The sequence below is a fragment of the Trachymyrmex septentrionalis genome, unplaced genomic scaffold (assembly GCF_001594115.1).
Source record: "Trachymyrmex septentrionalis isolate Tsep2-gDNA-1 unplaced genomic scaffold, Tsep1.0 scaffold63, whole genome shotgun sequence".
NCBI lineage: Eukaryota > Metazoa > Arthropoda > Insecta > Hymenoptera > Formicidae > Trachymyrmex > Trachymyrmex septentrionalis.
Genome location: NW_017305811.1, coordinates 77876 through 96052, shown reverse-complemented (window position 1 = coordinate 96052; position 18177 = coordinate 77876). Strand labels below are relative to the sequence as shown.

Genomic DNA, 18177 nt, shown 5'->3' with positions numbered 1-18177 from the left:
TGCTTCCGAAGCGTTTGTAGCGCCAAATAGACTGCACCCTAAGACATGTGAATACTGGTTCTGTCGATTCAAAAGTGGTGATTTCAATATTAACAAAAGCTAGAAAATGCAGATTTGCAAGCATTATTGGACGAAAATCCAATACTATCCACTTCAGAACTTGCCAGAGAATTAAATGTTGATCGTACAACGTTATTAAACGTTTACGTATATATTGTTTAAATAAATCAGTTTTTGAGAAAAACCCTCAAAACTAAATCACACTCGTAATATAAAGTTGTCGCTTTATTTAGTTCTGACACAAAAGTCGTCACGTAATCTTTTTTTGGCTGATTTGAGCGGCTCCTGAAAAATGCATCTTAAGACTCCTGAGTAGTTGCGGCGGCCATGTTGGAATCGCGACGTCATAGACGAGAAATAACACGTTAATTTATGCTGCATGCCATTTGTAAATAAAGACAATTTGGACAAATCTAAATGAGATCGCTTTAAAATATTTGTAAAAATGATCAAAAGCTGTCTTTTTCTTGATAGTCAGTAAATGATTATAAAAGGCAGATAAAATGAGTGAAATATACGCTTTTACATATAAAATTCTAAGATAAGTGTAGTTTCTGTCCATTTTTAGGACTTTCAGAAGTACGAAACAAGTCACATTTTCACAATTAAGCAAATAATAACGAAATGGCATGCAGCACAAATTTCGTAATTAAAACGTCACTTTTCCATGCTTCTAACTTCAGCCATTTATCGTGGTGATGTTACGCTGTAACACACGCACGCACAAAAGCACGAGCCCATGTACATACATGTGTTCGCTTTCGACGCGCCGACAACCGGTTTCGTCAGGCCGCCATTTAATTCTGTGTCGCCGTCGTCAACGCAGTTTTTTGCTGAGTACTTAGGAGCGTTAATGCATAATATATAAAAGAATTAACCATTTAATCTTTCCTTTCATGAAATGAAGAATTCTGATTAGTTAATTCTTTTATGTTTTATGAATTATGCGTTATCCAAAAGTCTGTGCTCCAACCTTATACATACATAAGTATAACGACAGAACTTTTTAGTATTTTTTTTCTATCATTGGTCTATTTTCTGTGTTCCTGCACTAAACTGTACTAGAACTCTCTTTCTCATTTTCGACAAGTATCAAACATATACCTATCTCACTTCAAGTTCAAAAAGTGTACACTAGTTCAGCCACAGAAAACAGACCTCATATACAAAATAATCGAAGTCAGCAGTCTAGTTATAGAAGTTTGTGGCAATTAGTCATCATAATGTTCTAAGATTTTTTTCCGAGCGCCTTCTGTGTTAGCTCTGTCTTCTTTTGTTGCGCCATTTCTTTTTGCTTTTTCTCTTCCTCTCGTCGTTTTGCCGCCTCTTCTCGTTGCTGCTTAATTATAGCCAATCGTGCTAGGTCCGCTCGAGCTTCATCCGTTTTACCTGCCGCGTGTAATTTTTGATAATTCACATAGGCTCTTTGTTTTTCCAATTGTTCCCTGAAAATTAGAATCACATAAATCAATTTTCAATATTAATGAGACTGACATAAGTAATACATGCAATAAGATATGATTGTAGGATATATTTTTAAAAAAACATCAAAACATTATATAATTATAATCAAAACAATCATACACATACCGCTCTCTTCGAGATAGTTCTGCAGGTTTTGCAGTGTCTAACGATTGATTCAGTTGGGATAATTTTTTTGTTTTCTTTTGTACCCTGTTTGGATTTTCTACTTGAATTAAATTCTCTACACCTTTTGCTTTTCCTCCCTACAAGAACAGAATAATTAATGGAATAAATTAGAACGCAATACTTTATTTATGTAACTGTGTACAAAAGATCTTTTTAATCTTGTACACACGTATATACACACGTATATAGATACCTCTGTTTCTGATTCTGATTCTGACTCACTGTTGCTATCTGTAGTGCTACTTTTTGACCTATTGGCTCCACTCGTTTTGGTCTCCTCATCATCTTCTTCCTCACTCGAACTTTCTTGCCCTTTATTTTTCTGTAAAATAACGGAAAATTAACTTAGTTTTCAGTAAAATATAATGTAAAAGACAATAATTTATTCTTATCTGAGAATAAAATTCATTTACAAGGAAATGCTCCTAGGTTTTTTCTCCGATTTTAATTTCGTAAGTTTGTACAGGAGATAAAAATATGCGTATTTTTTTATCAGCAACTAAACTAAATATTCAAGGAGAAATTAATCTTCGAAAAGTAACCAAATTTATATTTTTTGGCTGAATCGTTTTTTGAACGAAGCGTGACAGCGTAATTTCGTAAAGGTATAAAATGCATATGTATGTATTTCAAGATGACATACGCTGAATTGCTTGAATGATCTCCAGAACGTAAATCTTTTCCTGGAGTCGCGTTATGATGCGACATCCACCAGAATCTCCTGCTTACGTGCGAATTTGAGAGTGCCAAGTAATATAAGCAAATGCACCTAGTTAATTTTTACATCAGTGGATAGATATCGAAATTCTATATATTTTATATATTTATAAAATTACACCATCATATTTTGCTCATAAGAGAACTTTCCAAATTGTAAAAGTAATATAAAAAAATTAACGTTACTAGTCAAAAGATCATGTTTGAAATAGCTATTCTGACTAATATGCCGATCGGGGGAGACCGCTCCGATGATTTTGACCTTGATATGTTGTTAAAGTTATGATCCTAAGTGATTTCCAAGATGTTTTAGCTGTCGCTCGTTATTCATTAAGAAGTTTAAAAAATAAGAAATAACGTCTTATTTCTGCTATACGCAATATTAAAAATTATTCCATAGCTTCTCTACTGAGGGACATTGAATTTTCTGCGCGAAGCAAATTCCACCTTATCTCCCCTCCCTGTCTAGAGGCGCACGATTTTCACACGAAGCGAGTTGCACCCGACCTCCCCGTCTGCCTAGAATCGCACGAGGTAAGGGGATGGTCCTTTCGCGGGAAAGTCTGACGCTCCTAGACAGGTCGAGGGTGCGGAGTAATTCTTAATATTGCATAAAGCAGACAGAAGACGTTATTTCTTAAACTTTTTTGTTAATAACTTTTTAAAGGGTGACGAGCCACGCTTAAAACTTCTTGGAGATTATTTAGGATCATGACCTTAATAACATGTCAAAGTCATTGGAGCAATCTCTTCTGATCGGCATGTTTATCAATTTAAACACAATATCTCAAGAACAATGCATTTTTGGAAGAAGGGGAAAAAAAATGTTTCACATAGAATTTAAAGAGGGCCATCAGGTGATCTACTTATTTTGAGATTTCGAGAGTAATGAAAAACTCAACCTGTGGGCTTTATTTTTATAAATATTTTTTTTTTTAATGCATTGTTCTCTGGATATTTTGTGTTTAAGTTTGTGGCCAAACATATTTTTGCTCAACTGGGATACAGAATTCCAAGATTTGAGAATCCCTCCTAGAATACCTATTTCAAATGTGTTCTTTTGACGTTAGTTTTTTTTTATATCACTTTTACAATTTGAAACATTCTCTTGTCAGAAGCCGAAAGATTGATTCCGAGAACTATATAAGGGAGTGTTTTCTGTGGTAGTAAGGAGTAGAGTAGTCAGACGGCTCGTCGGAAATCCGAGCTTCGAAGTGTTCGGATTTAAAAGCAATAACGTTTGTTTCATAATTTTTAGTAATCAGAAAATAGAGATATATATTTTGGCAAATTTGGAAAAATACATTCAGTAGGATTTCATCCCTTAAACATGTTTGACTGCTAATAAAAAAATACGTATTGAATATTTTTACCCCTTCTACAAGTCAATTTTCACTAACAGACAAGAACACCTGTCAGGAACAGAGTACTTGTTATAGAATAAATCGGAATAATTCTGATTGGAATTATTTCCTAGATTTCTATTGTGTCTCCTAGGAACAACGGAATAATTCCGATTAGAATCCATTTCGAACAATTCTATGATACATGCTCTGGGAGCTTTCCCATATTAGTAACTACTTATAATAATTTTTATATTTTAATTTGCTATTAAATATTCTACATCAGTTATAAATAAATAGGATGCCAACTAATTTAGGAATGGATTTTATTCTAATAGAAAAATATTTATGAAATTATATGACGAAATCTTACATGAAATTTGTAATCTGCAGTTATACGTATAGATATATTTACAAAAATAAATGTAGGGATGCTGATCCTTTAAAACATTCAAAAAGTTTTACATGGCATTAACTGTTCGTTGAAAAATTATTAGCAAAAAATGTGATATGTATAAAAAAAAAATATATATATATATGTATACACACACACACAAGGTGTACAAAAAGTCTCAGACTCTTCAAATGTCTTGAAAAGTAAGTATTTTTGAGAAAAATGTTTCAGATAAAAATTATAGGATTAAAAAGATCTAGTTACTGATCATATCCATTTGACCTTGAGTGGCGTCGCCAAGATCAAGTCAAGGTAAAATCGAATTTTTTAAACAACACACCCTATTTTTGATGCCAGAATCTAATAGCTGATGTTAAGAGCTTTTCAAAACACTATAATAAAATTAATCAACGCGTCAAGTAATGCTAATATCAGCGGTACTGTAACTTCCAAGCTTTATAACTTGAAAAGTACTTAATGAAAAATAATTTTATTATAGTTTCAAAAAGCTCTTGACACTAGCTATTAGATTCTGGCATCAAAAATAGGGTGTGCTGTTTAAAAAAATCGATTTGACCTTGACCTGACCTTGGCAATGCCATCCAAAGTCAAACGGATATGATCAGTGAATAGATCTTTTTAAACCCTGTAATTTTTATCTGAAACATGTTTCTTAAAAATGCTTACTTTTCAAGATTTTGGAAGAGTTCGGGACTTTTTGTACATCCTGTATATATAGAATGGACCATTTTAATTTATCCAATCGATTTTCTCAAAATCTGTAAGTTACAGGCAAAAATGTTTGAAACAAAAATTTTATGATTTCAAGGGAGAAAATTTGTCATACAATGAAAATGCACAAATAAAATAGCACCCTACCAAGTGTTCCAGAGTGTAAGGCCAATATTATATGCGTCCGTTTTTTCATCATATGACAAATTTTTCAAGCGTATCAATTGACTGCAAGACAAAGGATCTCAGGCTTCTTTGTTTTATAACCGATTGACAGACTTGAAAAATTGGTTTATGACAAATGCCTAATTTATGCATTGATCTTAATCCCAAAATTCTAAAATTCAGCCAATGGAATACAGATTTCAGTTAGGAACAATTAAGACTGACAACCCTATTAGATGAATTTTAGGATTTTAGGCTTAAGACCGAAGTATAAACAAAGCAAAAAAACGGATTCATGTAAGGGTAATATTTTATTTGTGCGTTTTTGTTGTACAACAAATTTTTCAAGTCTGTTGATTGACTATGGGATAGAGAGATCCGCGAAGACCTTTCTGTTTTACACATTTGTCCTACAATAAATTTTTCAAGTGTGTTAATTGGCTGCAAGATAGAAAGGATCTCGGGACCTTTTTATTATATAGTCAATCAACGGGCTTGAAAAATTTATAATACGACAAAAAACGGATTCATGTAATATTGGTCTAATATTGGGCTAAAAGAGGTAAATATCTAAATAGCTTCGTGTCAATTAACCTAAAAATACTAACTCTCCACTGTTGCTTTTTTTCTTCCTGGCGCCGCTGCTCCTCTAATTCTTCTGGATTTGTGAAGTGCCTGTTCCTGCCTTTATGATTTACGAATTTTCCTGCGCGACAAAGAGCGATTAGTAACGAAGAAATATACAGAAATCGTTTTCCTCGAAAGAGAACGCGGAACATAAAACGAATTAAGAAGACAGAGACCAGAAAGTAGCAGTTGTAAAAGAATACTTACCTCGCGGCATTGTAGTTCGTAATAGTAGCGCAAATCACAGTAATGATTAAATATATCGTAAGAACTGCGTGAATTTCTGATCCGCGGATTATATATATCACACTACCAAAAGAAATACGAATTTCATAAGCCGCCTTATCGAGCTACACCAAAGATTGAGATAGACCTTAGTCGGAGAGAAACCTGAGAGAGGCTATGCCGGCCTTTTTCCTATTATCATCGAAATCGCCCATACATTACCGCCAGTACATCCATTTTCGGTTTGGGAACTACGTGACTACATCTATTTTTTTAATACTGTCGATAAAATCGTATCGTCGAAAGTAAATGTGGTTCGTATCTGTACTATATCCACATATGTAGTTGTGAAATTGAAAAAAGGTTTTTTTTTCAAGTAAAGTCACTTTCTTATTTATTATATAAATTTAATGATAGTTTTTATCTCGAATCATAGAAATCTTGTTGTAGAACCATGTCGCAAGGAAGTAAATTCACAAGAAAAACAATCTACCAATAGAATGAGTATTCAGAATGTCATATCATTAAATATGGAATAATAGAGTAAGTTGAATCCTCAAAAAGGATTTTTTATAATGGTTTTTCAATCATATCATATTTCAGTTTTAACAGATAAGATTTTTTTTACTACTTTTGTGTCACATATATAACAGAGATTTTATAAACTTTCAGTTACATATGATGTATATTCTATGACTAATTAAGTTTAAGATATATTAAGAGCGTATTAAAATTGTAGAAAAAATATTACAAAATTGTAAAAATTTATGAATTTTTTTAGATATTAAAAAAGACATATCAATTGGAACAACCAATGATTAATATTACGAAAATTATTTTAGAAAAATGATTATGTGGACATGCTTTCCTCCCCTACATATACAAAAAAAGAATATTTTATTAAATTTACTCATATATTTATGATATTGTATTATTTTTTCACTGCTTAAATTGAAAATTATTGAAAGATATATTTCGTATATGCTAATATTGCATAATGAACATCGTTTTTTTAAAAACTTTATTAATATATCTAACATATACATCGTGATTATATGGTGTTAATAGTAACACGTTATCAATCACATCTACAGAGAAAGTCTAGAAGTAGTATATGTTAATGTGTATTTCGATTGAGTATATTCATGTCTGGTTTTCTAATAATTTCTAATAAGCGCTTTTGTAAAAAGAAGGTAAAATATAAAGTAGTCTTTCAAAGTAAAACTTTAATAAATATAATTTATTGCAGTAATATTTCTTGATAAAGAGTTCAATTTTTATATTTTTTCGCTTCTCTTTTATGTTCTCAAACATTTTTGATATTTGTTCAGTTATATTTCATTTAAGGAACTATGATGGGATAAAAATGAATCGAGAATAGAAATTTAATTAGAAGGCAGAATTGACAAAAAACTACTTTTTTTGTTTTGACTTAGCCAGTGATCAAAACTGGTTTTAACAGGTCAAAATTGGTTCTAATCACTAGTTAAAGGGTATTTTTGTTTTAAAAGGCTTTTTATTTTTATTTTGATCGCAAACTTATCAGATGCCTTATGTATCCGATAGTTTCTAGCTTTAATTTTTTCTTTTCTACTCGCCCTGAAAGTGCTGATAAACGCTGTGTTGCGACATTCACTGCTAGTGTTAAAGATCTACAGTGTATGTAACGTATACTATAAATTTTCAATATTAGTAATGAATATCGGAACATAGCCATAATAATGTAGTGTCAGTAATCAATGTTGTTAGGCGACTCACTTTTTCACGTATGTGTATTCGTGTATAGCAATACTGTACTAATGTACTCTTAAAATTCTGTTAAAGCCTTATTTACGTTTCTATGAAAATTATATTACTTTCTTGGAAAATGAATATGAATTATAGAGCAATATAGAAAATTTTAAAAAAATTACAGATCCTCATTACCTGTCTTTAATTTTTTTGCTGCTAGAATTTGGTTGAATCACGGTCAAAATTATGAACCTTTTAAAAATATGTATTATTTTATTTTTATATATGCAATAACAATAATGTTTGTTTTGTTTCAATATTATTTAATATCTAATAAAATATTTTTCTGAATTAGTTTGATCTAATTATTGTTTTATCTTTATTTTAATTCTGGGCTGGATTAGCTTAAAAACTATGTTATAATGACTATGTACCAAAATTGACTGCCTGTATTGAAAATCTATAGTGCATGTGACGTAAATTGTAGTATTTTCAGCGCTGGCAAATTTTGACACAACCAATAGTAGAGTAAAATAAAATTTACTACATTTTGACCAGAGAGAAAGAGAGAAGATAGGTAAATCAATTTTGACCAAGACAGTTAAAACCGTTATACTCTATTCGTGCCAACCATGTAATAGAAGATTGCTTTTACGAATGAATGATGATCGAATAAAATGTTAACAATTTAAGATGACTAAATTAATTTATTGTTTGGCCAGTGATTCCGCTTTTGTTACTACTTCCTCAATCGGACCAACCATGTAAAATGCTACTTCCGGTAAGTGATCCAATTCTCCATTCAAAATCTTCTGGAATCCTTTGATAGTTTCTTGTAATGGTACTAGTTTGCCGGCATGACCAGTGAACACCTCGGCGACCTAAAATATTATAATCGACTTTTTAATGCATATCACATTATTGGATAAAGTACTGAATTTAGGTAAAGTTTAAAAAAATTTAGGTAAATTGCTTATTAAACAAAATATTAGGCTGTATGCGCAAGATTTCAATTCCACCATATATAAAATATGCCGATTGGGGAAGATCTCTCCGATCCTGATCTGGATTTTGACATATGTTGTCAAGGTTCTGACTCTGAGTTACCTCTAAGACATCTTAGCCATTGTTCGTTATCCGTTAAAAAGTTATTAACAAAAAATTAAATTAATTAACAAATTTTTTTTTATTGAAAAATTCCCAGCTAGACAAATGTACACATATTTTACAGCAACTTTACATTAGAATCATCCAATACGTAATAGATGAGCCGATTGTGATTTGAAATATTGCAGCCATATTAAGTAAATCAGAAATCGAAATATCATGATGCAAATATCATAAAATAATCGACATCTAAAATTTTTTGAAGATCACTGAGAGTCATGACCTTGACATATGTCATCAGCGCGATGTCTGTTAATTCGAATTATTATCAAAATGACATCGATTTATTCTCTCTATTAATTTTAACGTATTCTCACATATTTTCATGTAATTTAATCAATTTTTATACTTTTATCGTTTTTCAAATTTTTTTCACAATTATTAAAAAAATAAATAACTGATAAGTAATAAGTAGTAATGTTGACATATTGTGTAAAAGATTGTCATATTACAAAAAGGATGTCATATTACAATGGCAAAGGTTGTCTTATATTACAAATAATAATGGTTATTTATGAATAGAACTCATTTTCATTATCATAGCAGTCGTATTGAAATAAAACTGCCGAAAAACTGTGGAATAAAAGGTCAAGCTCTAATTAGCTGTAGCAATTAAACATGCGCAAGAACACACCTTGTTTACTTTACTTGCATCCCAGGGTTGTCACAGACAAATTCTCACATTTATAAATTCCCTGACCTTTCCAGTTTTCCAGATAAAAATGAAAAATTTTCCATGACAAATTAAAAATATGTAAATGTTAACGTTTAAAATCAAGGATCAATTCTAAGAAAGGTAAGAATGCTAACCTATATTATTAAAAACAACGCAAAAAAAGCTTAGTAACATAATAAAATTTTGCGTGCAAATTCGAATCAACAAAAAATAAATTAGTATTGTAAATTTGTATTATAAAGAAAGAGTGCAGTTATGACGATCAAATAAAAATATTGTATAAAATATAAATTTTAATTATTTTATTAAAACTGTTTAAAGTGCGCGAGTTTTGAACGTATTTGCCCATAAATTTGTCAAATATAATACTTAAAAAATTTTAACAATTATTTGGAATACCAGTTTAAAGAAATTGTGAGAAAATTTCGAAATTTCACTTTTACATTTTTCTCTGACTTTTCCCAATTTTCCATGACCAATTTCAATTTCCCTGACTTTTTCTGGTTTTCAGGTTTGTGGCAATCCTGTCTACCACTTGTCGTACCATCATGCCTGAGTACGTGAAATATCAGCTCCGTTAGTAATTGCTATAAAAAGTTATTATAGCCTCGATATTTTCGTCTCAGAAATCGCTTTTAAAAAGACAGGAGGTAATTGTGGAACACCTTGTGCGCGCTCGCTCGCTCGCCCGCTTTCCGCACGTACGTACGCACGCATGCACGCACGCACATATGTGATTTCTGAATCGCAAATATACATGCGTAACCTCTGGATCGCAAATAATGTGGCAATTTTCTGTCACAATTTTTCGTGTATCAATTGTCTGGATATCTAAGGTTTGAACGACCTATGTCTGTATTCTTCTGTATGTCCTCATAACGACTGTATAACGAGTTACAGAAAGTTGCGTAGATATTTTATATGATAAAACAGTTGTGCACCTGTCATTATGAATACATACAATTACAGAATACAAGCTCTCTTTATATTCGCTCATGCATTATTAGCTGGTTCCCCTGTTCTATGGGCCTCTTTCACTAACTTCTGATTAAATTAATTGACGATCAAACTCATATAAGTGCCAACAGCAATTTAATGTATGTATCAGAATATTTCCTCTCTCTTCTTTTGTGTTTAGTGCTCACGTTGGCAATCGGGGTGATAGAGTTAACCATCGATTAACATTAATCGGGATTGATGAAAGAGAGTATATAACATCTTTGTACTCGCTCATGTAATTATTTCATTCTTGTTTAACATTTATTTACTTCAAATGTTAAAGCTCAATTCATGCTTGAGAGCATTATGAAGGCTAGAAAGCCAAGGCTACCTAGTGAAACACTCAATACACCTACAATGTATCATGTTTTCTCTCACCTGGAATGGCTGGGACAAAAACCTTTGGATTTTACGCGCACGTGCAACTGTCAGCTTGTCTTCCTCTGATAATTCATCCATACCCAAAATTGCAATGATATCCTGTAGCGATTTATAATCTTGAAGGATCTTCTGTACACCACGGGCGATATTATAATGTTCTGTACCGATAATATTAGGATCCATGATACGGGATGTGGAATCAAGAGGATCGACAGCTGGATAAATACCTACATGCCAGTAAATACATACTCGAAGAATTATTGTGATACAATAGATAATTTTCAGATAGCAAATTCGATCTTGCATTACACTACATTAGTACATATTAAAAGATAGGATTGGAAAGTAATTAGTTATTTATAACTAACAACTTGTAAGTTACAGTTAGAATTACTTTTTTTTTCAATAACATTAACTTAACTTTGTTCCTTCTTTTCCAACTATAACTGCAACTTAACTTAGTTATATTTCTTTTAATAACTAGTATCTAATTTCAGTTACTTTACATGTTTTAAACTTTATTTGTCAATTTAATATGATTAGTTAGAATCTGAATAATTCGTCGTTCTAAACAATATTTCAAAAGTCTCTATCGATGTGATTCTGCATAAAATTTTATAGAGGGTCAAAGATAAAAAAAAAAGCAATTTTTCGCGAATATTTCAAAATTTATTGTTTCTACGGCAAAAATAGTAATATTACGATATTTGTAGATTAGAAAATTCTCTACAAAAAAAGGTTTTACGAGTTTTTTTCAAAGCAACCTTTTCCGTGTATTAACGGCTTCGAAGCTTGAAGAATCATGCTCCTGAGAGATAATGCATCAGCTCCTTTCCACATCATCTCAGAGGTAGAGTATTAGCGCTTCTTTTAAATGTGGTCAAACTTCAAAGTTATAGAAGAAAAACTGCTTTTTTTTTACTTCTTTTTACTCTCTTATAAAATTTTAAACAGAGGTTACATCGATAGGGACGAGATATTTAGAATGACGGAATAAAGGTCCATGCAAAAATTTAGCTAGCTGCTAATTTTTCTACAGAAAAATTCTAATTACTCTGGACTATAGTTGAAAAATTTTGTTTAAACGGTTAAATATTTAATAATGATGTTTTCAAGTTTGTACAGAATATACATATATTATTTCATTATCAAAATTAATTTCATCATGCTACTGTATTTAGATACTTTATATGTTTACTAATCCAGTGTAATGCGAGTAGTATAATTTATCAAGAGATACATACCTAATTCAGCAATGGCACGTGACAATACGGTTGTAGCGTCCAAGTGAGCAAAAGTGGTAGCAGGAGCAGGATCTGTTAAGTCATCAGCAGGTACATAAATGGCTTGAACAGAGGTGATGGATCCCTTTTTCGTCGTGGTGATGCGTTCTTGCATAGTACCCATATCAGTAGCCAATGTAGGTTGATAGCCCACAGCAGATGGAATACGACCCAACAAAGCAGATACCTAAAAACATGTATCATATACTATTCTTGAAGCTTCCACGGGTGCTTTCTATATAAAAGTTATGCGGGTGTCCAGATCCATTCTTGAAATGCCAACGTTTCGTGAACCTTGCAGTCCACTTCATCAGGGCGAAGAGCAGCCTGAGCAGTATCAGGCTTTTATATGTATCATATACATTATACAAAGTGACAAAAAGTTCCAGACCGATGAAGTATCTCAAAAACAAGATATTTGAAAAAAATATTTCATAGAAAAATATAGGATTTCAATGCATCAAATAATGTTACCCAGTAAACAGTATCACATACATTACGATGAATTCATTCGTGTACGCTCACGCCTGCCCTCTAAGTGAGAGGTAGATATCATCTGCACCGTAGTGTTTTCGCCAGGTCTCGAGCTGCGTTAGCAATATAGTAATACTACATATATGCGAATGATATCTATCTCTCGCTTAGATCATACTTAAAACCTTCAATACGCATACGCGTATTGCTAACCAACCTTATCTGCATCTATGGAAGTGAGAAATCTGATTATTCTCTATCTCATTGTCTTCGTACACTTCCCGCTCCAAAAAAAAGGCTGCTCTAGCAATATAGGAATATTACATATGTGGCAAGACATACAATTTGACGTCACAATTATATAATTATACAACGCAATAAGATTATATAACTTCTATATTCATTATAGCACTTTTTTTTAATAATTTCTATACAGATACCAAAGGTGTAGCAGGAATAGAATACGCAGGCGTATTACTAGACGTTTTTAATGCTTGTTGAATTATTTCATCCTTATTGTTTATAAAAAAGCAAGGACAAATAATGATAGCGAGCGTTATGAGCGTCAAGTGGAACGCAGTTCTAATAAAACATGAAAAGTGATATTATTGTTTTTTTTAATACTTTTATAATGCATACTTTTAATATCAGTATGAATTACTACTATATATCCTGAAAAAAATGTGCAGTATTTATTGAAAAAATTCTACATAATCACTTTTTTTAGATCTAAATTTTAGAATTTCAAATTTTTCCAATTTTTCAAATGATTCCGATGTTTCCCCATTTCCAAGATAAGCAATATACTATTCGAATTCGCTTGAAACTTAACATCCTTTATTAAATAAATTATTTCTATTTACCTCGGAACCAGCCTGAGTAAATCTGAAGATGTTATCAATGAATAGCAGTACATCCTGACCTTCCTGATCACGGAAGTACTCAGCGACGGTGAGACCAGTGAGAGCTACGCGGGCACGGGCGCCAGGTGGTTCATTCATCTGCCCATAAACTAGTGCTACTTTAGAGGTCTTGTCCTTGAGAGAAATTACACCAGATTCGATCATCTCATGATAGAGATCGTTACCCTCGCGCGTTCTTTCACCCACACCAGCAAACACTGAATAACCACCGTGAGCCTTGGCCACATTGTTGATTAGTTCCATGATAAGTACAGTTTTTCCGACTCCAGCACCACCAAACAAGCCTGTTATATATTAAAATAATAATATGGACATATTAAAATGGATAATTAATAATTCCAATAATATTACTAAACAAAATTGATTGAGTTTTACGTTTTCAAAGTTTTAATACTACCGCTACTAAATTATGTCATACCAATCTTTCCACCCTTAGCATAAGGAGCCAGCAAGTCTACGACTTTGATGCCAGTGACTAGAATCTCTTGTTCAACGGACATGTGTACAAATTCAGGAGCGTCTGCATGAATAGAGGCCAACTTATCTGTGGGAATAGGTCCACGTTCATCAATGGGTTCACCAATTACATTGATGATACGGCCTAAGGTTTCGGCTCCCACAGGAATACGAATAGGGAATCCAGAGTCTAACACGTTTTGACCACGTACCAAACCCTCCGTACCTATAACAATAAGAGCGATTTATTATTGAATCGATAAAATATCAACTTATATATATGCACAAGAAATCTATAATTAAATAATATATATCATCAATTTTGATCCGTTTATATAAAAGTTACTAGCAAAAACATCCAGCTTGGTAGCCTTTTTATATTATTAGTTTATTTTTAAACTATATATGTTCAAAAATTGATCAATTCAAGGATCGATAAGACTAAATTTAATTAAATATGAGAAATACCTATTTTTAGTTAAAGCGAATTTTACAAGTAACACTACCCTGTCACTCATCAATCTAGATGAAACTATGCACACTTGTTTAACACTGAAAAATATCGGAGCCATGTTTTTCTATTTTTCTCCAAAATTTTAAGGATTGAAACCACCCCTTAACTATCCCCAAAAATGTGTTACGTCGCCATGAGAATTACTCCGAGCATATAGATGGCAACGAAATATGTTTCCGACAAAAGTTGTAGAGTTAATGAAGAATTATGTAATGATGTGCTTTATACATTTATCGGAGCCGTGCTGTTTCATTAAATCTTGATTTTCTTATTTTTGCTGTTTTTTGAAGTTTGCATTGAAAAAATCAACTTAACCTCCAAACAACCTTGATCAAACAACCTGCCAAGATCAAGGTAAGGTTTCAACTCTTAAAATTCATTTTGAGAAAAATATGGGTTTAATAATTTACAATGTTAAACAAATGTGCATAGTTTCATCCAGATTGGCGAGTGATAGTTGGGTAATGTTAATTGTTAATGCTATTTTAGATCTATAATTAAATTTATATAAATCTCTTACATATTGCATTTATAATATACACAAAATATTACCATCCATAGCAATGGTGCGCACTGTATTTTCTCCAAGATGTTGGGCGACTTCGAGTACCAGTCTAGGTGTACGATTCTGTACCTCTAAAGCATTAAGTATAGGTGGGAGAGCATCATCGAATTGTACATCAACAACAGCACCAATGACAGCAACTACTTTTCCTTGTGCACCACCTTTGGATACAGCTGCAGCTTTGGCAGCATAGTCTCTTTCTATTTAAAATAATTAAATTTTACATTTAAACCTCAAAAAATTTATATATAATTATATACATCTAAAAAGAAATCGTGTACACATATCTAAAAAGTAAAGACAAAATCTACTAATTTTTATTAATTTTTTGTGAGGTATGTTAAGATTCAGTGATAATTATAGCAGCAGTGATGATAATTAATAATTACATAATGTATTTTAGACAAATAGGTGCATTTCAATATTTAACACATCTTAACAGAAACGTATACAGGAATGCATAAAGTATATAGCATTGTGCATGATTCAGTTGGAACAGAACGTATATGCTGTGTATGGTTTCAATTCATTTCAGATAGAGTTAGATTAAATGTAGCTTTTTCCACTTGGGTCCTAATTTGGTACTAAGTATTTGGTACGTATAGAAACTAGTAACTTTATATTAAATTATCTTAATTTCGGCAATACACTTAAAGAATGGTATACTGAGCTAGTACAATATGCATGTATATGATTAATTAAATAGTCATATAGTGTATATGTTTATACGCATCGCTGAAATTAAGATAATTTAGGTACGAAAACTTGCATTAGCTCTGCGAACTTGGTCCTCGAATACGGATCGAGGGGCTCGATTAACTCTCGAAATGTTAATATCAAACACAAATGAGACAACACGTAGCAGAAAGGTGCGAGTTTCCAAATAATTTTCAAAGTGAAAGAGCAAACAAATGTCTCCGATTTGCAAAATCAAACAGATAAAATACAATTGATTAAATATTTTTCTTTGGGACAAGTAATGCTCAAATTATTGTTAAAAGATCAGGAGGTCAATCATGTAATTAAGTCTGTTCGCGTTGCATGAAATCCCCAAATATTTTTGCACTTAAAATGAGATACAAATTTTGCCTTAAAAAGAGAGAAAGCGAATATGTCGAGTGCCAAATGCAAAAGTATAAGTAACGCGAACAGACTTATTTTTTCTTAGAGTAAAATAATGAAAATTTATATACACACGCGCGCGCGCGACGCACGCACGTATGACACACACAAACACACACACATACACACAAATTTTCAATTATGTTTCGGCCTTAGAAAAAATGTTTCATGATCGATATTCAGATTTTAATATTCTATAAAATATTCTAGAATAATATTTTCAGATAAAAACATTTTTTACCAATCACAATTAATTACATCTATAGATATATATATTTCCATAAATAAATACGTTAAATATGTTTATTTGTTCTAAAAAAAGTTGATTTCAATGTACTCCAAAAATTTTGCGAACTCGAAAAATATGTTATGTAACATAAAAATATATATAACTATCAAAATTAATTTTTTGAAATCTTTACAACGTAATTCTTACATATAGTTCGAAATATGTTCTTCAAAATATAATTAAATAGAAAAAAATATCGAAGAAAAGAACAGCAATCGACAGTTGTTCCGAAATCATTGTCAAACAAATTATAAAAAAAAACATTCTATGGAACGAAATATTTCTTCCCGATTAAGATACTGATAAATATATCATTTATAATCGCACTGAACATTTACCTGTTCGCAGAATTTTATGAACGGGATAAAAGAACAAGTTAAGGTCGCCATATTGTTAAATAGAATTCACACCAATCGACTACCGATTATATAACCAACAAATAATTTTTTTCAAATGGTCCATACGAAATTTAGTATGTATCGGTTGTCGTGAACGGGATTGTTGTTAATTCCGAATTATTCGATTTCTCATAAAATATTATCATCAAAATAAAATTCAGACAAATACTTCAACAAAGTATGTCACGTCAATCGCCGATTATTCTATTAGTAAATCGAAAAATATATACTCACTGTTGATAGCGAGGACGCCTGACACTTTAGCAATTTCATTTTGCAAAAGGGAAGGTTTGATAACTCTCAAGGAGGCAGGAACTGCTTTCGTCACAGCGTTTAAGATCATCTTCGATCGATTAAGAAAAGACCATTGAATACTACTGTACTGATCAGTGTGATCGCCTGATGTGATCACTGTGAGCAGCAATGTTGCCAAATGCCTTTATTACCCTAGAGTAGCATGGGATTCTAGCTGCGTTCGGCAATGCAAATCTGAGGCGTCGAAATGCTCTTATATTATAGCATATGTCTCGTGTACTGTAGAAAAAGAGCACTCCGACGCATCAGATTTGCCGAACGCAGCTTCTCTCAAACTTCCCTAAAGCCTATTGCCTAGTTTACATCGGCTATGTCCGAAAATTTACATGCACTATAGATTTTCATATTGACAGTAAATTTTGGAATACAGCCATCGTGCACTTGATACGGATAGAGTTCTATATTTATAAGTACGGAGGAGTAATAAGGAGACCAAGTTCGAGGTCTGAAAATGGACTTAAACTCGAAACACGGTGTGAACTCGGAAAACTCATAAAAAATCCGGCCAATATGATTTTAATGTCATCGCGCCTTGCGAGAAAGGTTGGAAGTACTGACTGTTATGTGGTCATACTAGAGCACTATGACTGCGTACCCATTTCCAGTGCAGCATCCAGTAGCCGCCATTTTGCTGGATATTGTATTGCAGAAGCGTTCCCAAATGACTGGATACTGGTGACATCGTATCTCATTTATCAGAACAGTTTTTAATTATGAGAGAATACGCATGAGAACAATGTATAACGTCACTAGCCAGTATTTAGTCATTCAAGAACACTTCTCCAGTGTAGTATCCAACAAAATGGCGGCTACTAGATACTGTACTGGATGCATTTAAAACGATAACCACTCACTAGGTGCATCCAGAAGCACGATTGCTCATTGAGCGCTCAGTAAGTTTTTGTATTTGATTGTTGTATTTGATGGTACATTCCGTTAGATCTAAAAATGTAAACCAAACAGATAAAAGA

The 18177-nt window shown here is 32.2% G+C and overlaps 2 protein-coding genes across 2 annotated transcripts; both read right to left on the bottom strand.

Moving 5' to 3' along the window:
• Positions 1–1101: 1101 nt before the first annotated feature.
• Positions 1102–6087, bottom strand: LOC108753052 (28 kDa heat- and acid-stable phosphoprotein-like). Its single transcript, XM_018494388.1, has 5 exons — positions 5896–6087; positions 5670–5767; positions 1904–2032; positions 1651–1787; positions 1102–1505 (listed from the first exon to the last, which is right to left on the bottom strand). The coding sequence occupies exons 1-5, from the start codon at positions 5903–5905 to the stop codon at positions 1289–1291; spliced, it is 591 nt and encodes a 196-aa protein (XP_018349890.1). The 5' UTR covers positions 5906–6087; the 3' UTR covers positions 1102–1288.
• Positions 6088–7980: 1893 nt separating this feature from the next.
• On the bottom strand, positions 7981–17302 carry LOC108753051 (ATP synthase subunit beta, mitochondrial). The gene is made up of 7 exons (XM_018494387.1): positions 17126–17302; positions 15070–15282; positions 13966–14229; positions 13488–13831; positions 12112–12337; positions 10865–11094; positions 7981–8525 (listed from the first exon to the last, which is right to left on the bottom strand). Exons 1-7 carry the CDS (start codon positions 17232–17234, stop codon positions 8352–8354), a joined length of 1560 nt encoding a protein of 519 aa, XP_018349889.1. The 5' UTR covers positions 17235–17302; the 3' UTR covers positions 7981–8351.
• Between the last annotated feature and the right edge of the window lie 875 nt (positions 17303–18177).

Excerpts from the sequence above, each read along its gene's own strand:
- LOC108753052 (XM_018494388.1), bottom strand. Across the intron at positions 2,033-5,669 it reads AAAAAAAGCAACAGTGGAGA|AAAAATAAAGGGCAAGAAAG; the intron begins GTTAGTATTTTT and ends GTTATTTTACAG. Across the intron at positions 1,788-1,903 it reads AATCAGAATCAGAAACAGAG|GGAGGAAAAGCAAAAGGTGT; the intron begins GTATCTATATAC and ends CTGTTCTTGTAG.
- LOC108753051 (XM_018494387.1), bottom strand. The coding sequence starts at position 17,234 with ATGATCTTAAACGCTGTGACGAAAGCAGTTCCTGCCTCCTTGAGAGTT. Across the intron at positions 11,095-12,111 it reads ACGTGCCATTGCTGAATTAG|GTATTTATCCAGCTGTCGAT; the intron begins GTATGTATCTCT and ends ACTGGCATGTAG. Across the intron at positions 8,526-10,864 it reads TTTTGTCCCAGCCATTCCAG|GTCGCCGAGGTGTTCACTGG; the intron begins GTGAGAGAAAAC and ends ATAATATTTTAG.